Source organism: Nannospalax galili, unplaced genomic scaffold, assembly GCF_000622305.1.
Source record: "Nannospalax galili isolate Female #2095 unplaced genomic scaffold, S.galili_v1.0 scaffold381, whole genome shotgun sequence".
Taxonomy (NCBI): Eukaryota; Metazoa; Chordata; class Mammalia; order Rodentia; family Spalacidae; genus Nannospalax; species Nannospalax galili.
The window spans coordinates 1,459,018-1,475,968 of NW_008347312.1; the positions used below are offsets into that span (position 1 = coordinate 1,459,018).

At 48.6% G+C, this 16,951-nt stretch overlaps 1 protein-coding gene across 1 annotated transcript in view; it reads right to left on the reverse strand.

Moving 5' to 3' along the window:
* Polr3e (RNA polymerase III subunit E) overlaps positions 1–16,951 on the reverse strand; it is a 32,749-nt gene that overhangs the window by 9,488 nt on the left and 6,310 nt on the right. The window contains exons 3-15 of the mRNA XM_008843828.1: positions 16,898–16,948; positions 13,697–13,774; positions 12,895–13,010; positions 12,461–12,543; positions 9,821–9,928; positions 9,412–9,461; positions 8,005–8,124; positions 6,983–7,068; positions 6,601–6,645; positions 6,432–6,523; positions 5,553–5,673; positions 1,986–2,067; positions 51–110 (exon numbers count right to left, since the gene is read on the reverse strand). Of these exons, the coding sequence (XP_008842050.1) occupies positions 51–110; positions 1,986–2,067; positions 5,553–5,673; positions 6,432–6,523; positions 6,601–6,645; positions 6,983–7,068; positions 8,005–8,124; positions 9,412–9,461; positions 9,821–9,928; positions 12,461–12,543; positions 12,895–13,010; positions 13,697–13,774; positions 16,898–16,948 (1,092 nt within the window). The remainder of the gene's footprint in view (positions 1–50; positions 111–1,985; positions 2,068–5,552; positions 5,674–6,431; positions 6,524–6,600; positions 6,646–6,982; positions 7,069–8,004; positions 8,125–9,411; positions 9,462–9,820; positions 9,929–12,460; positions 12,544–12,894; positions 13,011–13,696; positions 13,775–16,897; positions 16,949–16,951) is intronic.

The following is a 16,951-nucleotide window of genomic DNA, read 5'->3' on the forward strand; positions in this document are numbered from 1 at the left end:
TTCCTCCTGCACCAGGCCCTGGGGCTCAGGTCACAAGGACCACCACTTACTTTGGTCACTGCTGCCACTTCCTTCCTTACCACCCATCGGCTCTGTGTGAACTTCCACATCTGTGGAAGAAAAGGAGCATGTTTCAGAAGGCGGCAACAAGCAGCTGCTCAGACTGTCCCAGGAACCCCATAGTGGGCCATGGGCCTGAGCAAGATGCAAAGGGTGGATGAGCCTGGGAGACAGAAGACCGAAATGGAATTCCTGCCCTACTCTTCCCAGAGTTTATCTTGGGCAGCCCCTTCACTGAACTGTCATCAGCCTTTACAGATATAAAGAACCCCTAGTGTCCTCTCCTCTAGAAAAGCTGGACCACCCCAAACTAAGTGCTCACAGGGCAGGGCCTTTCCCATCTGGTTCACTGTGGCATCCCCAGAGCCTCCTAAGAGTGTCCTCAGGATTCATCAACAAGGGTTTCCCCTATGTATGGCAACATTCTGTTACGGCAGCTGCTGATGGTGGGCTTCGCAAAGGCTCAAAGCACCCTACAACCCTCTCACTGCCTTAGCAGCTCACATGCCCCTGAACTGCTTCACAGGGTACCTGGTAGAGGTGAGGGCCAATGTCTGAGAGTCATGAGAAAAGGATGACTAGCGATCACCTACAGTAACTCTTACCTTGCCCAGACCTCTCACAGGTCCCAATCTGACAGTATGTGCTCGCCCAGAAAAGCAGCTGAGAGCAAAGGGCACCTGTGCATGAGTGAGCCTGGGTAGGAGCTATACTCTGATGCTCACAGATCAAACATATTGTCAAGGACTCTCAACACTAACTACCCCAAAGAGCTGAGGACTTCTAATCAGAAGCACAAATGCAGGTACCTTCCAAACCACCTAAGGGCTGGCTCCTTGTCTTCAGACAAGGCCTGAGTTTGAGCACAAGAGTTATGGCAGATGAGGCTAGAGGGAAGACTCAGTGGTTAAGAGCACTAGCTGCTCTTCCAGAGTACCCAGGTTCAATTCCCAGCACCTACATGGAGGCTAACAACTGTCCATAACTCCAGTTCCAGGGGATCCAACTCCTCCTTCTGGTTTCTGCAGACTTTGCACAAGACATGTGCACTTATATACATGAAGGCAAAACATTCATACACATAAAATTTTTTTTTAATTTTATTATTTTCAGTTTATGTGTATGCATGTATTGCCTGCATATAGGTAAGTGCACTCATGTCGTGCAATGCCTGCAGAGGACAAAAGAAATTGTCAGAGCCCCTGGGACTGGAGTTATGGACAGCTATTAGCTGCCATGTAGGTGTTGGGATTCGAACCCAGGTCTTCTGCAAGAACAGTCAGTGTTCTTAACTGCTGAGCCATCTCTCCAGCCCAAAATCAAAAAAAATTTTTTTTAAAGTTATGAGGGATGGCTCTAAGGGTACATATTCTAACAAATTCAAAATGTAATGCCAGGTCTGGTGAGGCATTTGCAGGTCCCAGTGACATGGAGCTCGAGACCTCAGGAGGGATCTGAGCTCTGGATATAATTGGGCAGAGTCATGGGAAGGAGGGGTAAGCTAGCTTAGGAGTCACAAACTCCAAACATGCAGCAGCAGGGAAGGAGAGATGCCGGACTGGTGAAAAGGAGCCATCAGTCCCATCCAAAGCACATGCTGTGCAGGGTCCAGCACACCCAGACTGTCAATCATTCATGACAGCTGGAAATCTAATTTATACCAAGATCCTGATTTGTAAGTCTATAACCAAGGTAAAATTTGTAACACACCACTCAGCTAAATGAACCCCATGCCTAGGTTGTGTGGAGCCTTCTGGAACCCCTGCAAGGTCTTACCAGTTCGTGATGAAGAGGAAGGAGAAAGGTGCTGCATGTAGAGCCCCACAGTGTGGCTTCCTCACACATGCCCACCCCAATGGAGCTTCCCTGCCAGCTGTGGACCCATCTTCCACCCTCAGCCCTGGGGCTAGAGCCCACGTACTTACAACAAAGTCTCGGCCCCTGCAGAGCACCTCAGCAGGCATGCCACTGTGAGGGCTGGATGAATCCTTGGGATATAAGATGTCACTGCCAAATCAAGCAGGGGTAGCTGGTCAGTCTCTGACCTTAGTCACCACCACCAGCACCTCCTATTTTGGAAGCCCAGGCCTCACAGTCTGAGCTAACCCAGACTATACCCTTTCTCAGACACAGACCTAAGTGTGCAGCCCTCCACCAAGGCCTAAGAGTTTATGTAGGAGAGAGCACACCTCACTCAACTCTTCCCAACTCACTATTCACATACTGGCCTAGCCCTATGTGAGGGATTAAAGACTCAAAGACAGACAAGCCTGGGACCTCTAGGAGCCCAGGACTTTTGAGTAGACTCTGGTCTCACAGGTTAAGTGCTTATGGCTTTAAGAGAAGCTAATGCTGCAGCAAGCTTCAAGGCCATATCTGCCTAAAGTGGTACATATAAACTGAGGTCAGACTCTGGTCCTGGGTGGCCATGGAGCTTGAAGGAACAGAGACTGTACCAAGGGCCCAGAGGACCTTAGGGTTCTGAAACACGTTGAGTAAGGCACATTGAGTACCCACAGACTCTGACCCTACCTCCAGCCACAGCCCTAGGCCAGCCCTCTCTGGCTCCTCTGTTGGAGGCCCTCTACTCCCCAGGCCTAGTCCTACTGGGTAACTCATTCTCCAAGGTTAAGCTCCATAGCAATACAGGTCTGGCCTGAGTGTTCTTGGCTGTTACAGAGAAAGGATCCACTAAGTATTCAATGAACCAATAAGTTGGGCACATGTTGTGGACTCGTCCCTTGAAGATAGGGACAGAAACCGAATGGGAATACAGTGCACAGCACAGAATACATAAATAAGGCAAGTTTACTAAATGGAGGCTTGAGTTTTTATGTTCTCACATAGACAACAAGGATAGACCTGAAAGGATTGTGACCCTCACAAAGTAGCCTGGATATGTCAGAAAAGGCTTTACAGAAGCCCTTACAGTAGTGAGGACACCTGAGACGATGGGATAGGCCAAACATCAACAGATAGGGGAACATGCTTATAGGGCAAAGCCCAGGCTGATTCCTGAAGCTCAAGTTCAAACCCAACTCTAGCTGCATTGCTGAAATGTTAGGCAAGTCCTGTGCCTCTCTTGGCCAGTGTCTTCAGGTGTGATGGGATGGCCCCTCCTAACTTCCACTGGTTCACAGTGTAAATATACATAAGTACTCACACTTAACAAGCAACGTGCCATGACAAAACCCCTCCAATAAGGAAAACCTTGGGTAACTCATGACAACTGGATATGTTTACCAGTTGAAAGGGCACCACCATGTGACAGTTAAATGAATACACTTTACAATCAGTTATTCACATTTTATCATATTATTTACCTTATACTACACTGTTCAAAAAGTGAGTCTTTGTTAAGTTTTACTATTACACCATTGTACTCTACTTTAATTCAAGTATGTAAAAGGAGCGGTCACACAGCATTAACCAGATCAGCGTGTACAAGGCCATTTTATTGGAAACTGGAAACACAAAGGAGGCACAGAACAGACTGTCTCTACTACTCCCTCAAATGATCTGGTGGAGCAATCACAGGAGAAAGAAAACTACTAAGAGCATCGAGCCACAAAGTCATGACCCATGAACTCCAACAGGCAAAGAAAACAGAAAACCAGGACTGGAAAAATGGTTCAGAGGTTAAGAACACTACTCTTGCAGAGGACCTGGGTTCAATTCCCAGGACCTACATGGCGGCTAACAATCATCCATAACTCCAATTCCCAGGGATCTAACACCCTCTTCTGACCTCTGCAGGCACTGCACAACATGAGGGCACTTACATACATGCAGGCAATATACTCATATACATAAAATTAAAATAAAACTTTTTTTTTTATCTTTTTTTCTTTCCGTTTGGTCTTTTTGAGACACGGTCTCCCTGTAGCCCCAACTGGCCTGGCATTCACTATGTAGACCAGGCTGGCCTTGAATTCACAGAGCTCCACTTGCCTCTGCCTCCCAAGTACTGGGATTAAAGGTGTGTGCAACCACACCCAGCTATAAAACTTTTTTAAAAAAAGAAAACCACATTTAGACACAGCTTAATACAAAATAGAAAGACAAAACAAAGAGAAATGCTTCAAAGCAGTCAGAAGAACACAAAGATAACTGTCAAAGGAACATAAATTAGCCTGACAGTGGACTTGTCAATAAAATGAATGCCAGAACACAACAAAATCAGGCTGGGGAGATGGCTCACTGGATAAAGCACTTGCTGCACAAGCATGAAGAGCAGAGTTCAACCCTCAGAACCTACATAAAAGTCAAGCAGGCATGGCAGCTACCTGTTATCCCAGCACTTGGAGGCAGAGACAGAAGAGCCCCAGGGCAAGCTGGCTGGACAGACTACCTACCAGAAACAGCAAATCCCAGGTTCAGCAAGAGACCCTGCCTCAATAAATTGATAACAATCAAGGAAGACACTTGATGTCAACCAGACTTCCACATACACATGAACACACACAAGCATGCACACCATAGACACAGATTACACCAATGCATGGAAAGAAAATAGTCAACAATTTTTTAATTAATATACTCCATAATAGCACCCTTTTAAAACAAAGTTAAAACAGACACACCAAAAAAAAAACAAAAACTGAGGAAAGCTACTTCTGACAGATCTGCATTAAAAGAAACACTACAGCATTTCTTAGACAAACTAAGTTATCTCGGATGACACTTAAGAGGTGTACATAGGAATAAACACTATAAAAAGGCAAGTCTGTGGGTAGGTCTAAGAATGCTGACTGGATACAGTCCTGGGGGGCTGAAAATATAGACAGATTAAAACATACAAGTAGGCTGGGCATGGTGGTACATGACTTTAGTCCCAGCACTTGGGAGACAGAGGCAGGCGGATCACTGTGAGTTTGAAGCCAGCCTGGTCTACATATGAGTTCCAGGCCAGCTGGGACTAAAGGGAGACCCTGTCTCAAAAAAGACAAAAAAAAAAAAAAGGAAAAAAACCACAAGTGAGAAGTGAATCATTAAAATATTCTAGGATTTTGAACTCTCAGAAGAGAGTAAAAGGCAATTAATGGGAAGCTCTGCTAAGTCATAGATCCAAGCTGAAAACTAGGTAGAATAGTAAAAAGTGAAGAGACTTAATTTTCAAACCAGTAGTAAAAATGGAAACAGGGCTGGAGAGATGGCTCAGTGGTTAAGAACACTAACTGCTCTTGCAGAGAACCTGGGTTCGATTCCCAGCACCCACATGGTGGCTTCGAACCATCCTTAACTCCAGTTCCAGGGGAATCCGAAGCCCTCTTCTGATCTCTGCAGCACTGCACGACACCAACACGGGTGCACTCACATAACATAACATGCAGGCAATACATTCATACACATAAAAAACTAATAATAAAATATTTTTTTTTTAAATGGAAACAGAATTCTGGAGAATGTAGAACACAGGCAGGACAACCTCAGCAACTTCATTAAATTTATGTGGACTGGTGCTCTTATCAACAGACTACCAAGCAGCTTACCTTTTTACCACCCAGTTTCCTTGAACTAACATTGCCACCTTCTGGATGCCACGCAGAACAGCCACAGAGTCCACAGAGGGGCCTAGGAGGCTCATCAGATTGGCAAAAGGCATGACCTTCACTGAGGTAGACAGACACAAGCCATATCTCATTAGACAAGGAAGAGTGGCCTGGCTCTTCCATCTCCCCAAGTGTCTGCAGAGTATCAGGCTCCCAGTTCCCATAACTCCTAGGAATGTGGCCAGAACAATGACATCCTCTACTGGTGGTGGACTGAATGCTGGGTCCATGTATCTCACTGAGGATCCTCACGGAAAATCAAGGAGTATGGAGAAGATTCTGTCACTACTTAGTCCAGAAAGAGTTCAAACTCCCCCATGCTCTACTGGCTGGAAAAGGCCATAAACCTAGGTCACTTGCTATCCCCAGGGGAAGGCCTGGGGAAGGTCGAGTCCCTTACAGAAGCTGTGGCATGGTAGGGAGTCTCCAGCTCTACCCAGGCCTAACACTTCACACTGGCCTCTTAAAGTATCCAGGGCTTGGGACTCAGCCCCTAAAGGCTCTGACCTTCAGTTTGAGAGAAAAGGGACCAGTCCCTGTAGTAGCGTACCAAGACACAGTCAGTGAAAGTACTTTATCACAAAGTGTACACTCATGCGCTCATGAAATACTCTGTACCCCCATCAGTCCCTAGGAACTATCACTAAAAGACAAAGGCTCAGGCCAGTGACCTGCCCAAGCAAGGACAGCTCAGGAGCCCATCTAAGGGGCCTGTTGTGCCACTGTGGTGCATTATCTGCCAAGGTGCCAAGCCAAGCAGGCTCTGCGGAGCAGGGGCCTCCTCTGGTGTTGACCCTGGGGGTGGAGAGCAATACCCACCGTTCTTCATCAGGACCTTAATCTGGTCAGCCAGCGGCAATGTTCGTAGCTGGGCCATGGAAAGAACATTGCTGGGAGCCACAGGCTTGTCTCTGTTGGAAGCAACAGCGAGGAGTTAAAGGAGTCAAGTGGGCTAGGGAGGGGGTAGGGGGACCAGCCCCTTACTCACTTCTCCTCCTCCGGGCTGGGCGGCATAAGCATCACGAGGTATTCACTGTAAGGATGGGGGTTGAGGAGCGAGGGAGAAGTCAAAGGCTCTGTGGATTCTGTTTTACCCTGAGTGTGAACCGCAGGTCACAGCCAGACTGCAACCTGGGAACAGGGGAAGGCAGAGGCCCAGCCTTACCCTGCCCCAAGCAATCCCCAGCTCCCAGGTGACAGCCCCACAGAAAATAGGGATTACTCTTTTCCAGATCACCCTTCTGGACCTCTCCAGAGGCAGTGTCCCTCCTTCATCCTTGCCCATTCTGTAAGGATGCCAGTGGTTCCTCCCCACAGGGAACCCCGCCCCCCGCCCCCAGAGCCCCTAGGCAGCACCAAGCCAGTCCCACCTGGGTGACTTGACCAGTTCTGTGTTCTCTACCCCGCTGGAGCCCTGGCACAGCAGGTACTGGCGCTCATGCTCTGAGCGACTGTCCTGTTAGAGGAGCAAGGTGGGACTCAGATAAAGCCTAGGCCTTGTCTCACATGCCTCTTCCCCATCTAGCTCTGGCATCTGCTTCATCTCCCACTCCAGTCAAACACTATCCTGTTCCAAAGCCATCCACAGGCCCATGTTCTACCTCAGAAGCACGACACCCACAAGGCCTCTGCAACATGGCCTCAACCATCCACTCTTCTAGCCCCAGTGCCCTACCTGTAGTACAGAAACATTAGCAAAGACTAAAAACAAACTACTATTCACCAAGCACCTGCCATGTGCCAGGCTCTATGCACAAAATAACTCTACAGGGTTTTTACTATTCCCATTTTACAACTAAGGAAACAAGCTCAGAAAGGAGAGGCAATTTGCCCAAGTTCACACAGGAGTTTCCTGAAAGCCAGACCTTGAGTATAAGACTAGCACTCTCTCTTTTCCAGGAAGGTTCCAGCTGCTCATCCCCACAAAGACTGAGGAGCCCTAGCCCAGGTACCTAGGAGCTAATGTCCAGTTGCTTCCCTGGCTCAGTGTAGTGTCAGTTTCAAAGGCATGGAAACTGAATATATTAAAACTACCCCTGGACAGGTGGGCAGTGAACCTGAGGCATGCGACAGATGGCAGGTTTTCCAGTGCAACCCCAGATAAAGTGTCTGGTCTGTGATCAGTGTCCATGGTACATGAAAAACGGGTAACCAAACACCAGCCTCACTGCAAGCATGGCTACAGGTTTTGCTCCCAGAGAGCCTAGGGGGCCAAAACCTCCAACTAGAACAGCAGGTCTGCTTCCCACTCCCTCAGGCACCGCTAAGTGGGACTGCTCATAGACTTAATGCTTTCTGTGCTATTACCAAATGGCCCATACAGAATTCAAAACTAAAGGGGGGAAACAAGCCTGAGCATGGGGGCTTTGCCCCAGGCCCTGCCCCAGCTCACCCTCATGCCACAGTAGTGCAGGTGGACCCAGGGCTCCTCCGCATGCTTCTTCTGCAAGAACTCATAGGACTGTACACGGCGCTGGCGGGCCTGCTCAGACTCTGGCCGTGAGAACCGCACCTGTGGAGGGATATGGGGAGGTAGCACCCCCAGATCCATGGCTCCCACAGCCCTATGCAGACCAGAGACCCCCCACCACCACCACATCGCAGCACTTGCACTCCACTTCTATTTTTGCCTCTGAATTCAGCGCCAAACATCTCTCTTCCTGTCTATGAGCCGTCAATACAAGCTGGGAACAGTGTTTTCTTCTTCTCTGTCCCAGCTAAGGGACTCTGGCAGGACTACAGAGACCCACGGCGCCAAAGCATATGTTTTCAGACGAGGATATTTACCCAAGAGGGTACATGAGCTTTTTAAAGTCATCCAACAAGCTGCTGAGACTAGGATAAGCCCCTGCAGCCTCCACATCACTTTGGAGAGAACAGTCCACTAGGATGTTCAGACTCCACTTATGCTAGACAGCTTTAGTTGCCAACTTGACACACCTGGGTAAGGGAGCCTCAACTAGAGAACTGCCTCCATTGGACTGGCCTGTGGTCATGTCTGTGGAGTATTTTTTGATTGCTGAGTGATGTGGGAGGGCCCAGTCCACAGTGGGCAGTACCATCCCTGGGTAGGTTGTTCTGTATTGTTTAAGAAAGCAGGCTGAGGATAGACCAGGGGAGCAAGCCAGTACGCAGCGTTCCTCCATGGTCTGTGCTCCAGTTCCTGCCTCCAGGTTCCTACCTTGGGCTCCGCCAGTGATGAACTGTGACCCAGGAAGAGGTAAGCCAAATAAACTCTTTCCTTCCCAAGTTGGTACTGGTCAGAGTGTTTTGTCACAGCAATTGAAAACAAACTAGAACACACCTTGTCACGACTATGCAGCTTTCCTTTCAACACTCACTGTAAACCACATGTACATAAATAGGAACTTTATAAACCCTGAGTGGAAGGTAGTATCTTCTAAACCTTTCAAAATCAGGCTTATTAGCATGATAACTATTCATTTGTGTCCATCAAAAAGGCAGAATCAAACAGGAAATAATGCTGAACTTTGTGAGCTTATATATGAGTTCCCTGGGGCTCCTGGGCCACAGCTTCCTGTCCCCAGGCAATTCCAGTCAGTCACACCCCAGAATCCCAGCTCTTCATATATAACAAAACTTGTCCAGTTTACAAAAAAGAGCTGGGCTGCACAAGGGGTAGGTTATTCCCTCCAGGCAGCAGACAAGTTGGTTCAAAAGGACATTCTGTACCTGTTTCTCCCTAGCATGGGGAAGCCCCTTCTACTCAGACCTGACACCACCTCTTGCTGTCTTTTGCCACCGGGACTGATCCCCCATGCCCAGGGCCATAGCTCACCGTGATCTGCTTAACATCTTCTTCTGCCTCGTCCTGCGAAGAGTCCCCAGCTGCAAAAGCAAGTTATCACTGCAGCCTCTGCTGGGGCTGCTCACCCTGCCCCAACTCAAGCCCACACTCAGGAAGGCTGAGGGCAAGGGTGGGGATGGGGGGGTGGATTAACTGCAATGATGCAGTTAGCTGCACACATTGGTGGTCTCAGTTGGGGCAGTTTAATCCTTAGGCAGTGTTTGGCAATGTGTGGAGACGTTTTTGGTTGTCCCAAATGTGGGATCAGGTTAGGAGCTACTGGCATCTAGTACAGGCAGAGGCTTGGGATGCCAGTAAGCATCCTGTAATCTGACCTCTTCAGTACTTTTCCCTGCTCCCAAGTTGGCCCACCCAGATTGCAAACTGTCAGCAGGCTCACCCTCATTGGCTGCCTCCCTCTCTCGGTGCTTGGCATCTGCCTTATCCAGGTAGGAGAAGCTGGGCCGCAGTTGTAGGATGCCATGTAAAGGTGTCAGGTGGAGCTCACCTGGCAGAGGAAAAAGGGCTTGAACCTGCCTCTATGAGCTGGAGCTGACACACCCAGCTTGGCTCAAAAGCCTACACCCACTTCAACTCTGCTCCAGCTCCAAAGCAGCCTCAGGCCAGGAGCTTATTCCTAACTGTACCTGGTCCTGCCAGACACAGCAAGCACAGCCCAGACTAGGAACCTGATTCTTCTGTTCAAAGCCACTTCCGTGAGACCTGCCTCCCAACACTGCCCAATCTCATGGTCTTCCCAGTCGGGCTCCTCTCCTTACCGCTACTGCTCCTTCCAGCCATAATGGGCATTTGCCCACTTTTCCTCTCTGGGCTTCTGTCAGACTGCTGTCACCACCTCCCACCCAAGTTTTTTTTCCCCTGCTTATCTTCCTTCTTCCTGTCAACAGCCCACCCATCTCATTTAGGAAACCTGCCAATACAAATGTACATCAGAGTGTCCCTACTGGATCTCAACAGAGCAGAGTCTGGTTTCAACCACGATCAGAACCTCCTTACAGTCCTGGCTGCAAGAAATGTAGCTACCTAGAGCTAGGGCCTTGAGATACGGTTCAGAACACCGTGGCTATGACACGAAATAATAAATAAAATTTAAAAATTAAAAAAAATGTATTTATCTTTATGTGTATGAGTATTTTGCCTGCATGTAAGTGTTCCTGTGCATGCAATGCCCACAGAGGCTAGAAAAGGGCATTGCACTCCCTGGAAGTTGAGTTACAGATGGTTGTTAGCCACCATATGGGTGCTGGAAGACAGTCCTCTGCAGAAGCAGTCAGTGCTCTTAACCACGGAGCCATTGCTCCAACCCCGGGACACTACTTCTGATTCTGTTTCCTCTGTACTCAGATTTATGCCATTCATTGCTTCGTAAACTCTAAATGCTGAATGAATTAAGCACTTTGAGCATCCGATCAGCCTTAAGCTCTGACACATAACAGACATTCACTCATCTGAAACACACAAGTCAGTGTAGGTTAATATATTCTCCCAGAGTTGTGCAACCAGCACTACTCTCAATTTTGGCACATTTCCATCACTCCAAAAAGAACTATGCCATCCTCTCTTTGCCCCTAGAAACCACTCACTGGTTTTTATCTCTACAGATTTGTTTATCTGTACAAATGGGATCATGGGGCTGGAGAGATTATGGCTCAGTGGGTAAGAACATTGGCTATTCTTGCAGAAGACCCAGGTTTGAATCCCAGAATCCACATGGCAGCTAACAACTGTCCATAACTCCAGTTCCATGGGCTCGGACACCCTCTTCTGTCCTCTGCAGGCACTGCACAACACAGGTGCACTTATATACATGCAGGCAATACACCCATACACATAAAATAAAAATAAAATTTAGGGGCTGGAGAGATGGCTCAGCGGTTAAGAGTACTGACTGCTCTTACAGAGGACCCGGGTTCCATTCCCAGCACCCACATGGTGGCTACGATCTGTCCTTAACTCCAGGTCTAGGGAAATCCGACGTCCTTTTCTGATATCTGCGGCATTGCATGACACGGGTGCACTCACATACATGCAGGCAATGCACTCATACACACAAAAAATAATAAAAATAGAATATTTAAAAAATAATTAAAATTTTTAAAAAATGGGATCATGTATATGATGGTTAGTTTTGTCAACTTGGCACAATCTAGAAACACCTGGGAAGGGAGTCTCAAAGAAGGGTTTTCTAAATTAGGCTAGCTTGTGGGCATTCTGCGCAGACTAATTTTAAGAGAAGACCTGCCTGCCCACTCTGGGGGACTGGAGTGGAGAAAGTAAGCTGAGTCCTAGGATGCATGCATTCGCTGCTCTCTGCTCTTGGCTGTGGATGTGACAAGCTGCATCAAGTTCCTGCTGCCCTGGCTTAACCACAATGATGCACTGTAGCCTGGAACTGTGAGTCAAATAAGCCTTTCTCCCTTACGTTGCTTTTGTCAACGTATTTTATCACAGCAACAGGAAATTAAGACAAGTAGCATGCAGTTTTCTGAGCCTGGCTTCTTCCATGAGTTTATCAAGATTCATCCATATTAAAGCACATGTACTCCTTCACATGGTCAGTTAAGGCTGTTGGGTGAACAGGCCATGTTTAGTTTCAAATGGATCACTTGATGGGCCCTGGATTGCTTCCATTCTGGCTCTCATGAATAAAGTTCCTATGAACACCTGTGTCCAAGGTTTTACAAGGACATGTTTTCATTAGTCCTGAGTAGACACTGCCTCAGAGTACCCTGTGCTTAAAAGACAAAATTCTGCCAGCTGTCCCCATAGTTATGTTGTATGTGTGCATCTGTGTCTCAGGAGCAAACTGACCTTGAAGCCTAAACTCTATCAAGTTAGGAGTGACCAACAGAATCCCCAGGTATATCTTCCAGTGCCCTGACTCTAGTTTATCATTTCTATACTGCCTCGATCCCACAGGGTTTAGTGTTAGGTGGAGGCAGAGGAGACCTAGGTTGGGTGAGGTTCTGTAGGCCCAGCATACCCTGCACCCTCCCCTGGGACATCCAGCCCTGGGTACCTTGCCTGTAGAGTGCAGCTGCATAACGGGATGTGTTACTGGTGGTCTGGGAGGAGCAGAAGGTCTGCTTGTCCATCAGCTTCCTGAGAGCATAAGGAGAACTAGGGTCAAGGCAAAGAAAGCTCAGAACAGGGCCTACTGGGCCCAGTCTACTCCACCTGACACCGTCTAAGATGTACTGTACCAGCTAGGGCCCACAGGGTGAGAAAACCCGCAGTCCTGTCCACCAACCAAGAGATGAGTGGTGGGCAGGACCTCTAAAGGCCAGTGTCCCTTGTAGCCCAGAAGAGCCTAGCAAGAAGAATCAACTCCAGAGGGAAGGGTCCACAACAGGCCCTGTCACAGGCAGGGACTATGATGGGGAATCCAGTGATGGGGCAGAAGCAACCAATGCCTCTGAGGCTTCAGCAGAACTCTGCAGGCTGGGGACTCACGAGGAGTATGTGCTGGTCTCGTCCGCACAGGCACCGTCCACATTCAATGCGATCTGCTCCCCTTTGCTGCGGCAGTAGTTGGGATTCAGGGTGTCAATGGCCATCTCAAGCTCTACCTGGAGGCACAGAACACAGCCCAGCTAGGAGGATGTCATGGCACTGCTCCCCAGGGACACTCCCAGCCAGGTCCCTACCCAGAAGCTTGGACTGCTTTCCCATGGGTCCCTGGGCTTCAGCTCACACTAGAAGTCACCAACCAAATTCCAAAAGAAATACAATAGTGTCTTTTGGGGGTAGAGATACACAGAGTCTTGCCTAACCCTCCCTACATCCCCCAAAATCTGATTGAGAAATTCTGAAATCAAGATGTCATCTCCATCTCACTTGAAATCTTAGTGGAAATGGCAATCCTGAAACAGCATTTCCCCTGTGACCTCAAGGAGTGAGAGCCATAGCATCCCACAGGCGGGTATCTGTCTCAGCATTTTCTCCTACTGTCCCTATCCCCTATGGGTACAGGAGCTTCCTCCATCTGGCCTGCTTCATACTCACCTGTGCCTGAGCCGGGCACCAGGCTTCTGCCCAGCCTATTCTCCAACTGACTCTGAGCCTCATCCAGCCTGGAGCTGCCTCTCCCTCCTCCTCAGAACACTTTCCTTCCTTGGCTCTCAAGACAGCTATTCTCCTAATCCTTCCACCGATCCTTCTCTGAGTTTCCAGTCCCCAAAGCACCTGTCTTCTTTCCTCCATCAGCCCCCATTTCCCCTCTGCACCCCACTTCCATCATGGAGCACAGCCCCACCTTCTGCTGCTTGGGCTTGATCTTGGCTGAGAGATGTGGAATGTCATCGTAGGTCATCGAGGCTGGACGCACAGGGTACTAGGGACAGGAAGGCAGCCATCAGTCCATCCTGACCTGGAGCTGGGCTTCGAGGGCTCCAGTAAAGGATCAATAGGCCATCCCCATCCCCACTCCCACCCCTACCCCCATCAGAGACCAGAGAACCCAGGTCCCCAATCTGTCCTACACGGGGGATCCCCTACAGTCTCCACCTGCAATTCCTTTCACACCAGCTCCTCTGAACCTCCTTCCACAGGGCAACTTTAGGTTGTCTTTGACTTTCGGGGGCATGCCTGAGCCCCAGGAAGTCAAACTGGCATGAGGCTCTAGATGTAGGAATTGACAGTAGGGACCCAAGGACACACTGCCACTTTGTAGGTTACTGAGGTGAGAAATTGAAGAACAGGCCAAGAGGTAAAACAAAAGTCACAATGTCCTTGGGCCTGTTAGCAACACACTCTGTTCCAAAGGCCAAAAATGTCCAAATGTCAGAAGTATTTGGGAGCGTGTATCTAATCCCTAAAAGATTTTAGGGTTACCTCTTCAGAGGGGGGAATTTTGGAAGGGAGGGAGTGGGTGTGGATTTGATCAAAACACCTTATATGCATGCATGAAATCCTCAGTAAAGTTTTTGTAACGTTAAAAAAAAAAAAAAGAGGTAAAACTAGTAAGGCCTAGGACAGCTGGGGGCTGACCCGGACAGTGGACCCAACTCTCTCGCTTCAGCGATATGCCTACACTTTTCACAATACACCTCTTGCCCCTGTAAGGTTACCTTTATGCAAATGGCTTGCACTCTAGGGCTTTCTCTGAGTACACAGAACTTTCTCTTGTGAGTTCTCACACTTTCCCTTTCCTCTTCCCTCCAGGAGCTGCTGATGGATAAGCAATGAACTACTTCTCCAGCCCCTTCAGCTCAAGCTATCACTGCCTAGCTTCCAATAGTCTCTGCAGTGTGCTTGGTGGAGTGTGGCAGCCACATTTCAGCCTAGGAAGCGGTCATTTCCTAAAAGCTACTCAGTAGCAACACCAGCTCCTCTCTGCTTCTGGCTGGAGGAGGGCAGCTTTGTGGGGAAGAACAGCCTAGAGCACAGCTACTCTGGGCAGAGTCCTTAAAAGAACCAGCACTGAGTGGGACAGGCCCTCCCACAACAGCTCAGGAGGCCTAGAGCTCTGAGGTCACCCAACCCAGAGCTGAGAGAGCTGGTAGTCCTGACTCTGCCACTTGTTACCTTGTTCTCCCTCCCAGGGCTGCTATGAGACATGGCAGAGCCACAGGTTCAATGGACACACATGGAACCACTATCAATGACTGCAATCACTCAAGGATGCAGATGAACCCTGAGGAATGAACGGCAGCATCTTCTCCATGAATAGCAGCATGGAGCCCTGCTGCTGCCCCTGTCCCAGGCCTGGAGAGCTCATGAGCCTCACCATCTCATTCTCTCATGTGCAAGACAGGAGCAAAGTGCTTCTGATAACTGCCTTATTATTGAGAATGTAAAATGGTGCAAAATATCCAAACAGGTCCTCAAAAAGTTAAATGCAGTATGACCATATGTTCAGCTACTTCACACATAGGTACAGCCAAGACAGATGAAAACACAGGTCCACACTAAAACATGTATACATGCAAACGATGTTCATAGAACGTTATTAAGGAGAGCCACAAAGCACAAATAACCCAAATAGCCATCAACTAACTGATGAAGAGGTGAACAAACTATAGGACAGCCGCAATGGCTAAGTTTGTAGGTATATGAGTGTATGTGTGTGGAGGTCAGAGAACAACCTGGGATGTCATTCCTCAGGCGCCACCCACCTCGTCTTTTGAGATAGGGTCTCTCATTAGCCTGAGTTCACTAAGTAGGCTAGGCTGGCCAGTCAGCGAGCCCCTGTCTCTGCCTCCCCAGCACTGAATTACAACTGCACACCGCCACACCTGCTTTTTTCACGTGGGTTCTGGGGATCAAACTTAGGTCTTCATACTTGCACAGCAAGCACTTCACTGACTAAGCCAGCTTCCCAGCCCCACCATGAACATTTTTCACCCATAAAAATGAAACACTATGTGAGATGTGGTTACGCATGCCTTTAATCCCAGCACTCAAGAGGCGGAGGCAGGTGGATCTCTGAGTTTGAGGCATTCCAGGCCAGCCAGGACTGCACAGTAAGACCCTGTCTCAAAAAACAAAAAAAAAAACAAAAATAAAAAATACTGATGCAAGTTACAACTTGGGTGAGCTCTACAAGGAACGAAGCTACTACGAAAGGCCACACATGCTGTTCACCTACATTGAGAGGTTCAGAAGAGCAACGCCACAGGCACAAAGGTAATGGTTGCCTAGGTGCGCAAAGTAGGAATTGGGGCTGGGGTAAGGGCTGACTAAACAACTACAGGGTTTCTTTTGGAGGAACAAACATTTTAAAAGAGATAGTGGTGCTGGCTGCACGGCGCTCCAAATAGGCTAAAAGCTCCAGCATGATTTGCTTAAATGTGGGAATGGGCTGGTGTGTAAGTTGTACCTCAGTAAAGCTTTGAAGACTATCACAACCACCATCGTAGGGTCATTACGGGACTGAGTTAACTTATGGAAACAGTACTAGTATACAGTAGATGCACAATACATGCTAGCCACATGGGAAGCAGTGGAGGGTAACATGTCTGGGAACACAGGTGGCAGGCCCAAGGCTGCTCATGGCCACAGGCTGCTCTGGAAGCCCCTCTGAACCTCCACACTAGCAGCAGTGGTCACTGTCAGCACTAACTCTTCCCCGGGTAGTGGTCTAAGCATTTTCATGTGGATTCACCGATCCTCACAGGGCCCCAAAAGGCAGGCATTTTGAAGATCCCCACTTTGCAAATGAAAAAAACTGAGACAGAGAGAAATAAGGAATTTGCTCAAGGGCTAGAAGCTTAGTCTTGACAGAGCTGGGGCGAGGTTTTGATCTGACATTATGGCCCAGAGCCCAGCTCTACTGGTTGTTCACTCTGCCTCCCATATGTTGCTTCATCTTCCCATCTTAGAAGAGAGACTCACTAACCCAACTTAGAAAAAAGAACTAGCTTATGACACTACAGGCTGAGATCACCCATGCCTCCTGTCCACCACCACCACTCACTCAACATTGGCTTCCCCTTTACCTTCAAGTCACCATTACCTGAAACAGGTACAGCTTCTCCGCCAGACTTTTGGCCAAGTACACGTCAATCTG